Genomic DNA, 20,284 nt, shown 5'->3' with positions numbered 1-20,284 from the left:
TCAAAGAGATGTAAAACCATACCCTCACGACTCACATAAACCGTTGGTGGCTGTATAAAACACGATCAGGATATTATGATATTACGAGCTAAAAGTGTCCCATCTTCCCCCACCCTACTATATTATATAATAGGCTGAGGAAGAAATCCTTTCATTCTATATTTTCTTTCCTTTCGGTAGTAAACAAAGAACATTCAATAAGTTAAAAAACACACCCTCTGCGTATTTGAACATTCACAATCTTTAATTATAGACCATTTTATAACTAAACTTGTCCATGCGTTAAAGCTCTGTGGTCCTCTTGGTCGTGTAAATTGACATATAGAAGGGTGGGGGGAGGCGGCACTCAGACAAAGACGGGACTTTTTTAAAATCTCCTTTCACGGGTTGTGTTTGATAATAGACAAAAACAAATTTTACATTAATATTATTCGACGGTGTTATATATCCGTACACTATTGTCTTAGAAATTTCGCTGTTGGCCCTGGCTATATAGTGGGGTGGGGGAAGGTGGGACACCTTTAGAACATAATATCCAAATATCCTGATCGTGTTTTAAAGAATTAACAACGATGCATGGGAGTTTTGGAGATACAGTTTCATAATTCTTTGGATGTTTTTTTGCTTACTACCAAATTGGAAGAGAAAATAGAATAAACAGGTGTCCCATCTTTCCCCACCCTACTACATTTTCCAAACGGGTCAGTTAAAAAGCGTGGCATCCAGACCAATAAATAAGTCGATTCACAGATTGGTCCACGAAGACGGATTACCTCAGCGGGAAGCTTTAGTCTACTTCCGATCCTACATACAGTTGTAAACAATCACATTGACAACGCGCGTGTGCAATGTTATAGTTTAAAGGCAGTTTGTTCGGCGTAAACTGGCAAAACACAAAATGCATTCGGACTGACTATACAGTCTAGACAGCAGGCTATAGTTCTGGGTCATGAACTTTTGTGTTGTCATTTTACTGTTAAGTTACCAGGAATAATGTGATACAGTAGGGTGGAGAGAGACGGGATACCTTTAGCAAATAATATTCTGATTGTGTTTCAAACAATTAACAACGGTCAGTCATGAGCACACGGTTTTATGAGTCTTTAAATGTTATAGTACCTAATTGGACGAGAAAATAGAAGGAAAAGGTTTCCATCTTCCCCAACCCTACTATACTTTTTTTTCTGCTAAAACATTTTTTTGTAATTTGTATTCTTTTGGTAATAACATAAATTTTATTGTACCAAAGTTCCGTCTGTCGTTAATGCTTTACACGTTACCCAAACACGAAAAACTTGCATTAACTTTGGCATGATGTGAAGTCATGTATATGCGCATGGCGTGCTTCAGCATATATATGGTATGTTTAATACAACCGATGTATATATACCGTAGCCGTATGAGGTGCGTAACTCCTCCTTGTACCTTTTAATGCTTTATGTTTACATAATTCTTTTTCGAGCGTCAGCAGGCGGCGGAAATGACGTCAATGCGCTGCATCCTTCCTTTGCTTAGCGATTATTCAATTCACTTTTGATAGCGAATGCACCAGTACACCTATATACGTTGCATAGTGATGAAGCACTGGCAATAATTCCAGCAAACTGACAGTTATAGATGATTGTGTATACGCGGCAGTCTGACTGTGGAAATAGATGCAGCAATATTTATAACAACACTATATGAGTCAGTGCGTATATACTCAACTTATACGAGTGCCAGACAAAACTGTATATGTTAGTCGTCTTATCCAGATTTCGCGCGCTGACGCTCTCAGTTATGAATGTATTATGCAGTGAGGCCATATAGAACGATTATAGCGAAAATACGGTTGTGTAACACAAAACATGCACGAATGACGTATATTGCCATCGTGAAATGTGGGGTTAAGAATAGAACATAAACTCAAAAGACGTTTGTAATCCCGAAAACAACTACTAAGCTGCCAAAAGACTTTTCACCATTAAGAAATAGCAGTAGCACCGTAAACAGTTGTTTTGAATAAATTTCCATTTAATTTAGACCCGCGGTTATTTTAGTCTGTGCTGTATATGAGATATAACTGTACAGTTTGTTCACTTATAATGGCCACTGGATTAATGCATTCGCCTATACACCGGACAATGTCACCTGACATAGCTGTGACGTCATACGATGATGGGCCAGTGACGTCACCGACTATGAGGTCACAGGTACAGGACTTCACGTCACTAGCGCCACCACAAACATCGAAATATGACACTAGTGATGGAGAGAGAAGCGACAGGTATGAGATATAGTAGGGTGGGGAAGATGGGACAACTTTTCATTTAGTTTTCTCTTTTCATTTGGTAGTAAACAAAGAACCTTTGATTAATTTTAAAACCATATCTTCACGACTTCCACAGACCGTTGTTAATTGTTTAAAACACAATCAGGCTATTTGGATATTAGGTGTTAAAGGTGTCCTATCTTCCCCCACCCTACTATATGACAATTTATTTAGTAACTGTACTGTGGGGTAAGTTGGGACACTTGCACATAATATCCAAATATTCTAATCGCGTTTTAAACAATTAACAATGGTCTATGAGAGTCGTGAGAATACGGTTCTATAATTATTTGAATGTCCTATCCAACTTTACCCTACTTGAGTTAACAGTACTGTGGGGTAAGACGGGACACCGTTAGCACACAATATCCAAATATTCCGATCAAGTTTTAAACATTAACAATGGTCTATGGGAGTCGTACAGATACGGTTACTCACCCTACTTGAATTAACAGTACTAGGGGGTAAGATGGACATACCATTAGCAAACAATATCCCATATTTTGTAATCGTGTTTTCAATAATTAATAACGCTGTTTTAAAGTCGCGACCATACGGTTGTATAGTTTTGCAAATATTCCGGTTTTCTACCAAATTGGGCGATAAAATAGATATGCTCACAACGTTGCCACGTTTTCTGTGGGGTAAGGCAATGTCATAATATCCTGATCGTGTTTTAAACAATTAACAACGGTCTATGGGAGTCGTGAGTATACAGTTCAATAATTCTTTAAATTTTTTTTGTTTACTACAAATTGGGACGATCAAAAAGAATAAAAACATGGACCTTATTATATCTCTACTACATACTTATGAAGTTAGAATATATATCTATATTTAGATATAATTATGTTTATAATGCTGTAGCGTTTTATACTGAATTTTAATTATAAAATTCAAATATTCAAATTTGCGGTAATATGACAATTCCGGCCTAAACCATATATCTTCTGTCCTTGCCGCAGAACCTCACCAATATAGAATATATAGGTTGTTTTAAATTGTATGTTCCCCATACGTTTGCAAGATGTATATAGTAGAGTGGGGGAAGATAGTATACACATTTCATTCTATTTTCCCGTTCCATTTCGTAGTAAACAAAGAACATTCAAAGAATTAAAAAATCGTTCTCTCACGGCTTATTCTGTAGACCGTTGTTAATTGTTTAAAACACGGTCAGGATATTTGAAGATTTTGTGCAAAAAGTGTTTCGTCTTCACCCACCCTACTACACATGTGCGCAAAATTCAAAATATTTCTCATACACATAAGTGAAGTAGTCGTATAAGGGTATGGGATGACACTCTTAAGTGTAATAACAATGCACTCGAGATCGGGCATAAGTTGTCAATATACTATATGTCCGTCTGAAGTAAAGTCCCCAGTACTCTGCTCGACAGAGGGCATGAGGTGTACAAAAAGAAAATCAGCAAAACAACTTTTGTTAGAAAGTCGAAGAAAAAAACGTCATGTAATTCTAGTATACCTTAACAGTACCATGTAATACACTGTTTACTATATACACAAATAGTTTATGATATGCATAATTTTTAAATATACCAAAATAACGAAATTCGACCAAAAAGCGTAAAACTTATTTTGAGATAACACAAATTTTGCAGTATGGCTTAAATTATCTGCCGTGCCTCGCTGTAGGACTTCACCCGCATAGCATAAACAAAGATAAATGCCACCACCCCCCCCCCCCCCAAAAAGCGTCTTTAATTTATAATTGTAGTATAGAGTGGGGGAATATCAAACATATTTATATTCTATTTTCTCGTCCCATTTTGCAGTAAACAGAGATCATTCAAAGAATTATTAAACCGTATCCTCACGACTTCTATAGACCGTTGTTAATTATTTAAACACGATCAGGATATTTGGATATTATATGCTAAAGGTCTCCCATCTTTCTCCACTCTACAATATTATTTTCCGCCACACAAAATTGCGCATGCTCACTATCAACCGATATATTTATTGTTAAATTTAATGCGTGGAGTGTATGAAATATGAATCATAACCATTCATGGCACAGCTGGTGTGCTGACAGACATTTGACGTAAACCATCTTGCTAGGATTGACGTCTAAACTCGGTCAGTACGTGGGGTGCGTAATGTATACATCATGCCCATTTAATATGCGTATGTAAAATATGCATAAGAACACGGCAGCCCATACCCCCTTGTAAAGTAGAAATCTATATGAAACCTGATAGAACGTAATTGTCAATTTACGTCTTTTATATATATATAGTAGGGTGGGGGTAAATGGGACACCTTTAGCACATAATGTCCAAATATCCTGATCGCGTTTTAAACAATTAACAACAGTCTATGGAAGTCGTGATGATACGATTCTATAATTCTTTGACTTTTCTTTGTTTACTACTATAAATGGGACGCAAAAACTGGAATAAAAGAGTGTCCCATTTTTCCCGCCATGCTATAGTGTGTGAATAGGCAGTCATGACTTTTCGTTGTTTCAAACATGATTATATTCTCGTGGGTGGAAAATGTATTTATATAGTGTTTATATATACCCGAGTGCGTGGGAAATCTATAATAGACCTATGTTAGTGTAACACAACATATTTGGCTAATCTTTACATAGCATAGCTTTACTGTTGTTATCTTAACATTTTACAATAACCACGGCCTAATAGAGACAAGGCCTGATAATTCACATTTTGAAATTACAAGGCCTATTATACGTCACCAACACCATTATTTTTTAATTGTTACGTCATGTATTTTGCTTAAAAAAGGTAGCAGTAATGGGAAAAACGCATTAAAAAACATACGAATTTAGCATTGAGGTCAATTATTTACACAAGTATAGCTACATGCAGCTATAGAGGCGACCAAACAGCAAAATAATATTATAAATATCTCTAGTAGGCCGTACACTAACGTATAAAAATCTAGAGGCTGAAATTTTGCTCAGAAATTCAGTTATATCTTCGATTGCAGTAACCGTATGTAGGTTATGCTATTGCAACAGCGATACGATGGGAATTAACAGTAAACGCCGAAAACGAAAACAAATTATAAAAAAAGAAAGATAATTAGTGGGGGAAGATGAGACACTTTTTATTATATTTTCCCGTCATATTAGTAAACAAAGAAAAATCAAGAAAATATAAAACCGTATCCTCACGACCCCATAGACCGTTGTTAATTGTTTAATTAAAACATGACACGGATGTTTGGATATAATGTGCTAAATGTGTTCCATCTCCACCCACAGTACTACAAAAAAAACTAAAAAAATAAATTTCGTTAAAAAGCGTGGCTCGTAAAACTTACCAAGCATGTACAGTAGCGTGGGGGAAGACGGGACACCTTTACCTCTATTTTCTCGCCGCCGTTTAGTAGTAAACAAAGAACATTCAAGAAATTATAAAACTATATGCCCATAACTTCCATTGACAGTTAGTAATTGTTTAAAACACGACCAGAATATTTAGATATTATGTGCTAAAGGTGTCCCATCTTACCCACCCTACTATACATACAACATTGTACACGGTTAAAAAAATATTGGTCAAAATATAACGCGAATTTGAATTGCACTTCCAGCCCTTTATACCCTTGATTGACGTTTACATAAATAGTCATCATTTAAATCTGGTTTCCTGTTGATGATGTTATGCAGATAAATCATGCGCGTTATTGTTTGACCCTTAACAACAGAGTATTGGTTAAGTAATGTATGGAACGAAAACATAAGGGTAAAAAAACCCATTAAAGTCAGAATTGCAAATTACATTGCTACACGTTTCAAAGATATCCTCGTTTGCACGTTTTAACTTTTACATTGGAATTATTGAATGAATGTAACTGATTTATCTTCGCGTGTCGGGGCAAGGACAGTCGTTATAACACTGGTGTTTTATTTCATACAGTTTGTGTACAGCTTGGGTAAAGTTACCACGTATGTAACTTTGTAGGTGATTGGAATTTCTTTTATTTTTTCAACGCATGGCTGACAATTTTGACAACGTATACTGGCCACTGGGTCGTATAATAATATATGGTAAAGTGGGAGAAGGGCATCTTTAGCACATAATATCCAAATATCCTAATCGTGTTTTAAACATTCAACAACAATCAATTGGAGTCGCGAGGATACCGTTTTATAATTATTTGTTCTTTGAATGTTCTTTGTTTACTAACGAATGGGACGCGAAAATAGAGTAAAAAGATATTCTATCTTCCCCTACCCTACTATAACTATGGGTTTCGACCAAATAGGATGTACACAGTATCCGGAATTCGTCCGTTTTGTCCGTTTATTCGGATTTCGCTGCCGCATGCGGAACTCGGAAATGGGTTTGCATACGACTTCGCAGGCGAATTCGCATGCCGGATACTGTGTACAGCCACCTTTAAATGCTGTTCTTTATTTATAGAAAGTTTTGTTTTAGATATTACACCGCATCATCGGGAGATGAAAATTTCGATGATGATTACGATGACGACGATGACGAAGACGGGATGTGCATTAGGTTGGATAGCGATGATGATACGACGAGTAAGCTTTGGCTAGTTTTCTATACGTGTTCAGTTAAATATAGCATATAAAAGTATACAGTGAACTAATGGATGTCATTTATATAAAATACGGTGTTCTGTTTCATACACCTCGTAGCTATTTACAAATTACCAAGTATGTAACTTTGTGGGTGATATTTTCTGTATACCCGATAGTTTAGATATAACACGTTAGTTACCACAAGCGATTAAAGTTAAGTGTCTTGCATAATAACACATACGCACACAAAATAGTAGCGACAGAGAGCCAGGTAGCATTCAGTTAAAAAGACTGTTTCAAAATGACTCCAGAAATTCTCTAAATGACTTGTATATTTTCCGCTTACTTATGTTAGTACGCAAGATGTAAACTCCATATATACAAACACACAGAGTGAGCCATGAACCCGTTTTCACTGCCTATTACAGTATGGTGGGAAAAGATGGGACACCTTTTCATTCTATTTTCTCGTTCCATTTGGTAGTGAACAAGAACATTCGAAGAATTATAAAACTATATCCTCACGACTTCCATAAACCGTTGTTTATTGTTTAAAGCTTAATCAGGATATTTGAATATTAGGCGCTAAAGGTGTCCCATCTTTCCCCACAGTACTATACATACAAAATTATATTGTACGGTGGGAAAATAGAACACTACCACTTCACCAGACCGTTGTTAATCGTTTAAAGCACGATCAGGATATTTGGATATTATGTGTTAAAGGTGCCCCATCTTTCCCTAGCCTACCTGTGTTTTATTGTTGGTTGAAAAGTATTTAAAACCATTTAAATTACAGGTTTATCCGGTCTTCACATAAATTTAAAAACCTTACAAGCTGTGTCGTCCATGTTAGCACACTACCACCCTATTATACAGGTAAGGTAACACATTCGTTTATTACGACACAGTACTTATTATTACGTCACAGAGTGATCCCTATGGCAACCCAATCTTCGTTGCGCCACCTCCTCCCGAGGACGATTACTCAGAACAGGATGAAGCAATGGCTTCAGCTTCTGGGCGAGACTTCCTCGGTTCCACCACGTCACATGACACGACATGTGAGTTGATTGTTACAACACAAGTTGCTGTGTGACGTAACAATGTATGTTGACAGTGACTGGAGATGACGATTACCAATGCGCCCTGCAAGAACTCGATGACGTCATAATAGGGCAAGATCAAACGCTTCTTTCGGACGCCCTCACCGAACTAACTGACGTCATGGAAAAGATGACGTATTTCTCCGCCGAAGCCGTAGACGACATATAGTGACGTCATCACCAATTCTGCAAGAGTGACGTCACAAAAAGCGAAGCAGCGACTCCGCCTTTCCGAGCGACGTTTTGACCTTGATGACGTAACGGATGTGACGTAACAATCCGTGTTTATTGCAAGTGCAGTGCGCTAATGTATCGCGTCAAAATTTCAATGAAAAAAGCGCAAAAAAAACAAATAAATTATTCGAATGTTCTACCTACAGAACGAAAATAAATCTCCAGCATTTCAAATCCATGATTATCAATTACGGGGAAACCCCCATGAGAAAGCTGAGCAGGCACAAAAAAAGACTGCAAGCGAGAAATCTGAACTTTTAGGTCACCATTTTGTCAGTTTTTAGTCAGAAAAGACACATTCAATGTAGTTCAACCTAACAGTGGTGACGACGTGAAAAGTTTAGAATTTTTTTTCTTTTTTTTTAGCCCTTTGGTGTAAAAGTTTGTGCCTTGTCTTCTAATAGGGAGATACGGAAAAAATGTCACTACGGGCAGAAGTAGGTACAAAGTATTATTTGATTAATTTTTTTTGTATGGTAGGGTGGGGCGAGATGGGACACCTTTAGCACATAATATTCAAGTATTTTGATTGTGTTTTAAACAATTAACAACTCTCTATGGAAGTCATCAGGATAAGGTTTTATAATTCTTTGAGTGTTCTTTGTTTACTACCAAACAAGACAAGAAAATAGAGTGAAAGAGTGTCTTATCTTCCCCCACCCTACTACTTTTTTACACTTTTTAGTGAAATTTGGAGGTTTTCCAAAGTTTAAGTAAACAGTTATCGCTACCCATTAGATATTTTTTGCGATTTCCCAATTTTTTTTTAAGTTGAAATAGTTACCGCCACCTAGCGGAAATTTTGTACCTATTTCTTCCTGTAGTAGCATCTATAGGAAAGGGATGATAGAACTTTTAAGCAAAATATGCAGTAGCGGGTGTGAAGAACTTTGAAAATTGTAGTGAGGCACGATAGACCGCGATATCATGTAGATTTTTGAACTTGAGTAAATGATTTGAAGACTGTGATGTCATAATGAGTTATGTGATGTAGATAAACGTGTTTATGTCGTCATCATCGCGCTTCATGTACTTGTTCTCAATAAGCCATTCGATTTGTTGTTTGATCAGCTTTTTTTGAGGCAGGAAAAGATTTTTGAGGATTTCAACTAACTCTGTTTGGAGTTGTGCGTTGTTGATTCGTTTTCTCATCTTTAAGATCTTCACAATGGCCTCCTGTGATGTCATAAGGAGTTAGAAATGGTAAATAAAGTCGCTAAAATTGTTTAAAATTTTTGAGAATATAAAAATATTTAAAGAAATAGAAAAAAAAACGATAGAAAATCTGAATTATAGAAAAAGATAGGACTAAAAATTAAAATTTGCTGTTCAATTTTGAAGATTCTTACCTGAGTTGTCCTGAGAAGTTACAAATAATAAATAAAAAGAAACTTTAAGTATCATAAAAAAACATTAGATTAAAATTTTTTGTTTTATTTTTAAATCTTACCTGGGTTCTAAGAATCCGAAGTTGGGTAATCCCCTCATTATCCTCCTCACGTGATTTGTCGGTTGAAAGTTGCAATCGACCAATCAGATTCACTCGTCCACGCTTTTGAGGCTTGCCGGCTTTCCTACAGTAAAAAAATTAAAAAATTGTTTTTCTTTTTCATGAGGTAACAAAATTTTGGAAATTAAAACAAAAGCAAATGTCCCTATAAAAAGATTTGCTATTTAGGTAAATTAAAACAAACTGAGCATTGTTTTAATCTAATTACAATATTTAGAAAAAAAAAAATTTTTCTTCCCCAAAGAAAAAGTCCTTATTACAATAATTTCTATTCTAGTTGCAGGGTTAAAAAATATGAAATGAGGTGTAACCAAAATACAACAAAAATTCAATGAACGCACAAATAAAACTCACATAACAGCAAACTGATGGTTGACAGCGAGCATGGAGCTCTCCTGGAATTCTTTAGGAGACGATAGCTTTGGTTCACAAAGTAAAACCTGTCGTTTCAACTTTGGATTCGCTACAAGTGACTGTATGAAAAAAACGTGAATTAGAATCACATACAAAAAAGACATTTAAACCGTTTAAAGGCACCAATGTCTTCGTCTGGCGCCGTAGCACAGTTGGTTAGCGCGCCTGCCTCCAACGCAGAGGTAATGGGTTCAGGGCTTGTCGTTGTTACCATTGTGGGCATATGTGTCCTTGGGCAAGACACCTATTGGCAATTGCTCCAAGCCAGTGGTCACTAATGGGTTGTCCAAATTATCAGCCACAAAAAAAAATAATCACCCACACAGTAACATACTTGGTAATTGTAAGCTGGCACGAGGTGTAAGAAACAAAACACTTGTGTTATAACGACTGTCGTTTCCCAGCCACACACGGATAAAGTAAGTTACATTCAATCATTGATTCAAGTATAAATTTTGGGACAACTTAGATACTAAATTAAGGATTTTTAGTTTTTGCTTACTTATTTTACAGTAGGCAGCTAAATAAATTTTTAATATACAAACATGAAACAGTTTAAAATTATAAAAAATTACAACTTCATACTTACCCACAAAGTTTTCCGTAACTCAGTGTCAGGTAACTGTGTTGCCAGACGTAAACTCTCAAATGAAATCGATTCTGTTGGCCGAGAATTCCAGATGTGCAACACTGACATTTGAAAGGTCGTGACCTCAATGTCATATGACCCGACCTCTGTTTTAAAGGTCATCTGAAACAAAAAATATCACTTTACTAGTTCAATTCAAGAACTAATTTTTCATATATACCAGGGTGGGGGAAGATGGGACACTTTTTTATTCTATTTTCTTACCCAATTTGGTAGTAAAAAAGAAAAATCATCAAAAAACCGTATCTTTACGACTCCCTTGGGCCGTTGTTTAAAACACCATCAGGATAAGATTATGTGCTAAATGTGTTTGATCTTCTCCCACCCTAATATATGTTTTACTTAATAACGCCATTTAAACACGCTTAACACTTCCAATACAGCTGTATTAAAAATGGCAACTGGATATTTAAAAAAAAAATTATGGCAGCGTGGGGTAAGATGAGACATGTTTTATTCTTATTTTTCGCTCTATTTGGTAGTAAACAAAGCATAATTACAGAATTATTTAACCACACCCCCACAGGGCCACAACCCTCATAAAGCGTTGTTAATTGTTTAAAACCTTATCATAAAATATGGGATTTATGTGCCAACGGTATCCCATCTTATCCTACAGTACTATATGGGGTGGGGAAAGACGGGACACTTTTATCACATAATATCAAAAAAATTCTGATCTTGTTTTAAACAACTAACAACTGTCTATGGGAGTCATGAGGAGACGGTTTCATATTTCTTTAAAAGTTCTTTGTTTACTAATAAAAAGGACAAGAAAATAGAATAAAAATGTGTCCCATCTTCTTCAACCCTACTAAATATTAACATGTCATGCCCTACACAATACACTTTAAAAAAAGGTATGCCACCCCAGTATATCACATATAACCTACAACTCCATTGGACATCAGATGATTCCAGTTAAGCATCCTCCCATGGTGCTTGCTCTTATAAAACTCCTCAACATCCGGAATAAGGTCCTCCAGGATCGCAGGGAGGGAGACAGGGATCCGATCCGACCTCCGAGACCAAGCTCCCGCATTGAGGATCTTGATGTTTGCGAGCTCCGAGATTCTATCCTCCCGTGCCTCCTTGAACTGCGTGTTGAGGTCCTCGCTTACTTTGATATCCTGGAACATCCGTGCGAGTTTGTTCACAAAATCCGCAGGCATTCCAACCTGGAAGAAGATAAACAATTTGTTTTTTTTTAAATATAATGATAAGGGGGCACACCAACGAAAAATTAAAATTTATGTATTGATAGATATGCTCAAGTATGATCTAAAGGTACCATTAAAGTTTCAAAAACGAAACAGCTTTTGAAAAAAATTAGTTTTAAAACCGCAAATTGAACTGTTGGAGAAAACAAAATTGGCCGTGGCGCAATGCATGGGTCAGGATAAAGGGCCAACTCTTGTCTAAATCTCAGGTCCCCATAGTGTGCCCTGTAGTACCCCCCACCACATAGAATATATGACCCTGTATAACCCTGACTGACCTCACGTAACCCCTCCACCATATTTTCCTCTTTTTCACTATCAGCAGATGTACCGAGGATGAGCCTCCTTGTAAGATGAGCTTTATGATATCTCATGAAAACATCTTTGTTGGAAACATACTTTAACACCAACAACTGAAACAACAACAACAGGATTGCAAAAACAATACACATTTAAGGTAAAGAAAATGCTTAAAACTTCCAAAACAAAAGAAAAATACAATAAAAAATTGCTCAAAACGCCCAAAACAAAAGAAAAATATAATAAAACAACTGCCTAAAACTTTCAAAGCAAAAAAATACAATCTAAAAAATATAGGAAAATTGTTATATATTACTACAAATTGTACCTAAAACAATTACAGACATAGGAATTATAATTACAGTAACAATACCAACAACAGAAAATGTGGACAAAACTTTAATACAACAAGTGGAACAAAAATAACACAAAAAAAAACAAATAAATTAGGTAGATTTAACAATCACGTAGATACAAAAACAAAATAACAAGTTATAATAAACAAACAACAACAAGAAAATAAGAATAATGATAATAAAAATGCAAGATATCATAGCTGAAGATATAATGCATTTTTCCGTCAAAAGAGATTAAATAATGTGAAAAAATTAAGCCCAAGAACAAAATCAACTGTTTGACGAAAAAGGATCTATAGTGGGGTACAGGAAGATGGAACGCCTTTTCTTTCATTTTCTTGTCTCATTTGTTATTAAACAAAGAAAATTCAAAGAACTTTAAAAAAATCCTCAAGACTCCATAGACTGTTGTTAATTGTTGAAAAAAAGATCAGGATATTTGGATAATATATGCTAAAGGTGTCCCATCTTCCCCCACCCTGCTATATCAGCCACTTACGTGTCAAAAACAACAACAGTAAGACTTACCACGTCTTTAAGTTTCGCGTCAACTTCTTCTGATGAGAGTTTTTTACTCAGAGGAGTTTTTCTCAACAGCATGTCACAGAAGTTTGCAAGAAGTTCCGGACATCGGGATTCAGGTGGAAGCTTTATTGGATTTCTATGAAAAACGAAAGGAAATGACTCGGTATTGAAAATTTATGCATAATAATAGTATATAGAGTTCTATTAAATCAAGTAGAAGTTTTATTGAATTTCTATAGAAATTAAAGGAATTATGGGAAATTAGTTTAAAATGGTATATTAGTATATACAGTTCTGTTTAGCTATTGGAAAACTTGTGCGGTGATAATATTTATAGAGGAATAATACACTGGTCACTGTTAAAAAGATTTTCGAAAAAAATGATACGTTGGGAGAAATATGTATTTTATACTAACTGTATATAATTTCTGTTTTGCTATTTGAAAACCTATGTGTTTAAATTAAGGGAATAGTAAACCTTTTCATTCTATTTTCTTGTCCCATTTGGTGGTAAAAAATTAAAAAAATTATAAAACCAATAGCCCACGACTCCCATGGACCGTTGTTAACTGTTTAAAACCAATTGAAATATTTGGATATTATGTGCTAAAAGTGTCCCATCTTCCTCTGTCTTACTAGGTATAGAATTCTGTTTGGCTTTTGGAAAATGTGTGTGTTTACAATATTTATATTTATAGAGGAATGAAACACCGTTTAAAAAATAATAACATTTTTTGAAATTTTATTAAAATTAAAAAAAAAAAAGTAAAATAACAGATATATTCTGTTTAAATATATGTTAAGTTTATCAAAAATCCTGGATTAATACTTGGATAACTTGACTTACTGTTTAGATCGTGTTTGCAACTCCACGTTAAAAACTGAATAATCATTCACCACACATTCAAACGCTTTGTCCCTTGCCGTTAAAAACCTGGGGTCATCATCGAACGACTTCTTCACCAAGTCCGAGAAACGATTGAAGAGAGAAAGAAGAAGATCAATGTATTTCTCAGAGTCCTGGAAGAGAGAGGATGTCAAGTTTATCCTCTGATGTTGTATCAATGCTCTCATGCTCACTGTCGATTTATAACATGGGTGTCTTCTTGTACACCAGACACACATGATGTATTCATACACCTCATGCTCACTGTCGAGTCATAACATGAGTGTCTTCCTATATACCATACACACACACATGGTGTATTCATACACCTCATGACCTCTTGCTTACTGTTGAGTTATAACATGGGTGTCTTCTTATACACCAGACACACAGGGTGTATTCATACACCTCATGCTCACTGTTGAGTTATTATAACACGGGTATCTTCTCATACACCAGACACACATGGTGTATTCCTACACCTCTTGCTCACTGTTGAGTCATAACATGGGTGTCTTCTTGTACAACAGACACACATGGTGTATTCATACACCTCATGCTCACTGTCGAGTTATAACATGGGTGTCTTCTTATACACCAGACACACATGGTGTATTCATACACCTCATGCTCACCATTAAGTTATAACATGGGTGTCATCTTATACACCAGACAATGTATATATATATATAGTGTATATACTGTATTAAACATGATAACAAGATACCCACCGTAGTAATAATATCGCAACATTCCTTCATATCAGCAAGCCCTTGTTGAACAATGTATTCTTGCAAGCATTCTAACATTGGATCGATTCCATTCGGTACTCGGTTCATTAAGTTGAACATGAGGTAGAGACCTGTAATGAAATAATATGTCTGGTTCATGGTTTACATGAATAAATCGATGAATGAATGTGACTTGCTTTATCCTCTTATGCAGGGGTAAACGACAGTCGTTATAACATGGATGTTCTGTTTTACACATTTTGTGCCCGCTTACAAGTTACTACATATGTAACTTAGGGGATGGTTGACTTTATCTGTTTGGCTGACAATTTAAAAAACCTATTAGTGAGTAGTGACAACTGGATTAAAGCAATTAAGTGTCATGCCGAAGGACACATACGACCACAATGGTAGCAGCGACGAGCCTTGAATCCATTACTTCTTGGTTATAAGCACTAGGCAGACTGGCTATCCATTGTGCTGGTATACATAATAAAAATGCTTCCTATCATAAGACCTTATTCATGACATTTTAAGATGATCCCGTGTGTCCCTACTTAAAGGGGCAGAGATGATCCCGTGTGTCCCTAACTTAAAGGGGCATACCAACTAAAGGTATCACTAAAGTTTAAAAAAAACGAAACGTATGCCCCGTTAAAAACTTAATGTTACACAACCCACCTATTTAATAAATATTTGTAAAAATAATTACAATTTACAAAAGAAACACTATAAAATCATATACAATGTGAATTCCATGATGTACCCACTATAGGACTTCACACATATAGAATAGAACAAACTAGTATAGTACTGTGGGAGAAGAATGGACACCTTTAGCACATAATATCCAAATATCCTGATCGTGTTTTAAACAATTAACAACGGTGTATAAAAGTCGTGAGTATACGATTTAATAATTCTTTGAATGTTCTTTGTTTACTATCAAATGAGACGAGAAAGAACGAAAAGGTGTCCCATCTTTCCCCACCCTACGCTACGATATCAAAAATATGTAAAAAATTACATTCAGTATCAAAATATACTCACGGTCCATTTCATTTTCGCGTATCATAAGTTTACACTCAGCAAGAATAGCTTCACTGAATTGAGTGGCTAGGACTTTAACACAACGAGCGTTTAATCGAGTTTGTGACGAAGATTCGAGGTACCGAGTTCCTCTTTGTGATTCTTCCAGAAGTTTCTGGTATGCCTAAGAATTTAAGAAAGATTGTTACATTACAGCAGGTTCATTTGACTTTTTCTTATCTTTTAAAACTCGGGTGTTGGGGTAATGGGCCAAATCTGGCCTAAATGAATGAATGAATAAATGTAACTTACTTTATACTCGCCTGACCAGAAAACTACAGTCGTTATATAACACGGGTTTAACAACTCGTACACACAAAAACACATATTATAATTTAATTAAAGTATTTTGAATTTAAACTTTATAACACAAACTATACAATTACCCTAGCAAGCTAACATAACACTTTTTACAGCATTTGGGTTTGTTTAATAAAAATTTAAAAAATGGCTTACATATTTCATATACTTCCGCACACCATGTTCAGCCAAGTAAGTCTCGGCCTCCGACTTATAATGCTCTTCAGTTGAAGCAATGTAAGCGTTCTCAAAATGTTCCCGATAAATTTCAAGAGGGTCGTCCGGGTTGGAACAAAGGTTTACTGTGATATAACAAAGGTATTGACCTTATGCTCATGTCAAGCTATGACTAAGTGTCTTTCAATAAATATATATATAGTGGGGTGGGGAAAGATGGGACACCTTAAGCACAAAGTATATAAATATCCTGGTCGTGTTTTAAACAAATTACAATGGTCTACGAAAGTTGCGAGGACAAGGTTTTATAATTCTTTAAATGTTCTTTGTTTACTACCAAAATGTACAGGAAAATAGAATGAAAAGGTGTCCCATCCTACTATATATACTTTATATTTTTACAAAATTGACTATGTTTTATAGCTAATCTTTAATCATACACCTCATGCTGACTACGAGTTAGAATATGGGTGTCTTACTGTCTTCATATACACCAGGCACACATGGTGTATTCACTATTCATACAACTCATGCTTAATGTCAAGTTAAAACATGGTTACATGGGTGTTTTCTTATACAACAAACACTGAAAAACACACATGATGTATTTATTTATACACCTCATGCTCACTGTCAAGTTATAACATGGATGTCTTCTTATACACCAGGCACACATTGTGTACACATACACCTCATGCTCTCTGTCGAGTGACAAAATATTTTTCATCAAGTATCACATGTTTTTAATAAAGTTGTCAATCGCCCACAATTATATTACCATCAAACAGGAATACTCACCAAAAGATTGCCGAACTCCAATCACAAGTTGTGCATCAAGTTCCCCTCCTTCCCTTTCATGCTTGATTAACTCCATTGTCCGATCTTTCAGTTGCTCATAGATGTCCTTGAAAATATTCTTGTTCCAGCTGTCTAGCATCAGCTAGTGGACAAAACATTCAATTTTTGTTTAGTTTATTTACTTACAAACATGATATAATAACAAAAATACAAAATCCCTTCATAAGAAAATAGATAATTTTGGACTGTTATTTCATTACATGTTCCAGCACACCAGTTTTGTAGCTTAAAGAGCTTATACTTTGCAGCTAGGTGTCTATACAAACAAGCCTATCCAAAGTATTTTGCATTTCTTAATCAAATCAATTAGACATTAATCAAAACAATTAGATTCCCAATGTTTAAAGACTATTGGTGGAATTGCATTTTAGCTGTGTCACCCAAGATTATGCTAAAAATTGAACTAACAACTAACGTCAGTATTCCTATGCAAATGGTCACCTTTCTGACAATAGTGTTTTGTTCTTGTTTCTTCTTTTTCGACGGTGTTCCACTGAGTGACTTCTCAAGTTGAGTAAAAGGTTCAGGCAAGTATACGCATTGGTCAAAGAACTTTCGCCACTCCACAATATAAGCACGCAGCAATGCATTACCATCATGGTGAGTTTTTATTCTCTGAGAAAAATGGAAATTGAATCATAGGCGCCAAACCTGGGGTGGCAGGGTGGGCAGGACTACCCTGAAATTTGCTGCACTGCAGTAATCACTAATCAGTAAACATTACAACCAATAAGTTAGATTTAATTCATAGAAATGTGCATTTAACTCTCACTGCCTCTCAAAAGTACTAACCCTTTTAAGTATTTTTTAAATTTTAATAAAAAAAAGGACAATATATATATTTCTAAGTTTATATATATTATATATTTATATAAATACAAAAAGATGTATAATATGTATAAAAACATTTTTAAAATTTAACCCAAACAAAAGTGTTTTAAATGCTTGAATGTATTAAATTATCATTTTTTTAAGATTATTACAATTTTTCATTTAGTATTAATTTTAAAATTGGCAAAATTAATAGTTATGTATCTTTGAAAAGCAGTACCACAGACTCCCTGCATTTTTCATGCTTCATCAACTTTGCAAAATTAATATTAACTGTTTACTTGTAGTGAAATCACCTGCTGTGCTTCTTTGATAAAGTTTGAAATATTCGTTTTAAGCGCAGTGTGAACTTTTTCAGGTCCAACTTGGTTGTCCCACAAACAAACTGAATGAACGTCCCAAAATAAATCCTGTAAAAATGGGATCTCAGTAGATGGTAGCATAGACAAAACATTGGGTATCTTTTGAATGCTACAGTAGGGTGGGAGAAGATAGGTCACCTTTTTCTATTTTCTCGTCCTATCTGGTAGTAAACCAAGATCACTCAAAGAGGTATAAAACTATATCCTCACAACTCCCATAGACCGTTGTTATTTGTTTAAAAAGGATATTTTAATATAATGTGCTGAAGGTGTCTGCCTTCCCCCACCCTACTATATACCAATTCATTTTTAAAAGAGGCATAGGTATAGCAGAGGTGACATAACAGGTTTTATCACACCAGTTTTAAGTGTAAACCAGCTTTTACCATTAAGATAAACGTCTATACAAATAAGCAGAGATAGAGTATATTGCATTACCCACATTAATCAATGTGACTATACTTGTGAGTGTGACTATATTATTCCAACATATAAAACATAAATATATGGCATTCACATTCATTACATTATTCAATAAGTATCCCTATCTATGTTTGATGAATATGAGTGTGATTACAACACAGCTGCACATTATGCATCTGTTAGCACTTTTATTGGAACAATTTTGCAATGGTGTTAAAGCTTGGTTTGAAATATATAAGCCACTGAATTGTAAAGTATGACATGAATCGCACTGTAACATACAAGCTCGATATTATTTATTAGAATAAATAACATGGTTCAAAATTAGGAATCACATATACTGTTACTGACAGGCATATTTTACTTATGTTGTAAAACTGCTCTTATGAGTTATGGCACTTATTTGCTTATCGACATTTGACCTCGTATACATTTCAATTTTACTATAATGATTTGGAATTCTTTTTTTGATAAAAACACATTTCAACCAACCTGCCATTCCTGTCGAGTCACTGATTGCTGACTCAGCAATTTGAGTATAATAGGTTGCATAGTCGGCCATTTTTCATCAAAAGTTTGTTGATTTCCCTGTACAACAAATACAAAATATAGTTAAAAAAACAAAAGTACTAATACAGCTTGACAAATTTAAGAAACCAATTCAAACATTTTTGACCTTTTTAAAGTCAAGCCTATTCTAATTACAAGCATTAAAACGTGAAATTATAAAACTCACTATTAAAATGACAATTATACATAGTAAACCCCTTTCTCCTAGTAAAATAAGTCGAAATTTATTATGTTTTATAAGTTAGGAACGGCGTGATTTGATTAAAATAAGCTAATGCTCAAAATACATACCACGAGCATCGACATGTTGTATTCGATGCAAACAAACTCATATGACGTCAACACAAATCCAAAAAAAGTGACGTCAAGGTGAGAAGAAAAATTGTTTTTCTTTTTTCGCTACTTTCTCTCTCTTCCTTACCTTTTTTTCTAGCACTTTTATCGGTAATGCGAGAGAGTGAATAAGTTAACTTCTTTAGCCCCCTATTTTTCTCCTAACTATGAACATTAGTTCAGTGTGCTACAGATAACAATATATTTATTGGTAACTTGTATTGTCGGAAATAGATAAAATAACAAATGTCACTAATCGGTTGTCCAAATTATCAGCCATACATAAAAAAAACTATCCACAAAGTTCATGATAACTCGTAAGCTGGCACGAAGTGAATGAAATAGGACACCCGTGTTATAACTTATAACTATTGTCGTTTAGCGGCCACGCGAGGATAATGCTAGTTACATTCATTTAAAAACAACATCGGAAATTAAAACACAGAAGTCCTATACATTTCTTACATCTGGCAGTTACATCGTACTTAACTTGTAGGTGACACATTTTACCATTTTTTAAGCAATGAACAACAAGTTGTCCAAATACACACAGGACAAC

The 20,284-nt window shown here is 35.1% G+C and overlaps 2 protein-coding genes across 2 annotated transcripts; one reads left to right on the top strand and one right to left on the bottom strand.

Moving 5' to 3' along the window:
* Positions 1-1,571: 1,571 nt before the first annotated feature.
* Positions 1,572-8,365, top strand: LOC149726946 (uncharacterized). The gene is made up of 5 exons (XM_089889469.1): positions 1,572-2,266; positions 6,745-6,851; positions 7,651-7,730; positions 7,783-7,915; positions 7,972-8,365. The coding sequence occupies exons 1-5, from the start codon at positions 2,052-2,054 to the stop codon at positions 8,124-8,126; spliced, it is 690 nt and encodes a 229-aa protein (XP_089745595.1). The 5' UTR covers positions 1,572-2,051; the 3' UTR covers positions 8,127-8,365.
* On the bottom strand, positions 8,225-19,838 carry LOC149726945 (cullin-5-like). Its single transcript, XM_089889423.1, has 16 exons — positions 19,684-19,838; positions 19,315-19,410; positions 18,334-18,447; positions 17,648-17,821; positions 17,147-17,288; positions 16,328-16,473; positions 15,833-15,995; positions 14,783-14,913; positions 14,013-14,185; positions 13,169-13,301; positions 12,263-12,397; positions 11,658-11,942; positions 10,705-10,866; positions 10,056-10,174; positions 9,642-9,765; positions 8,225-9,367 (listed from the first exon to the last, which is right to left on the bottom strand). Exons 1-16 carry the CDS (start codon positions 19,696-19,698, stop codon positions 9,173-9,175), a joined length of 2,307 nt encoding a protein of 768 aa, XP_089745549.1. The 5' UTR covers positions 19,699-19,838; the 3' UTR covers positions 8,225-9,172.
* Positions 19,839-20,284: the final 446 nt, after the last annotated feature.

The sequence above is a fragment of the Ciona robusta genome, chromosome 12, assembly GCF_009617815.1.
Source record: "Ciona robusta chromosome 12, ASM961781v2".
Lineage (NCBI taxonomy): Eukaryota > Metazoa > Chordata > Ascidiacea > Phlebobranchia > Cionidae > Ciona > Ciona robusta.
Note: the sequence above shows the minus strand (reverse complement) of the source record. Positions and strands in the feature narration are given on the sequence as shown.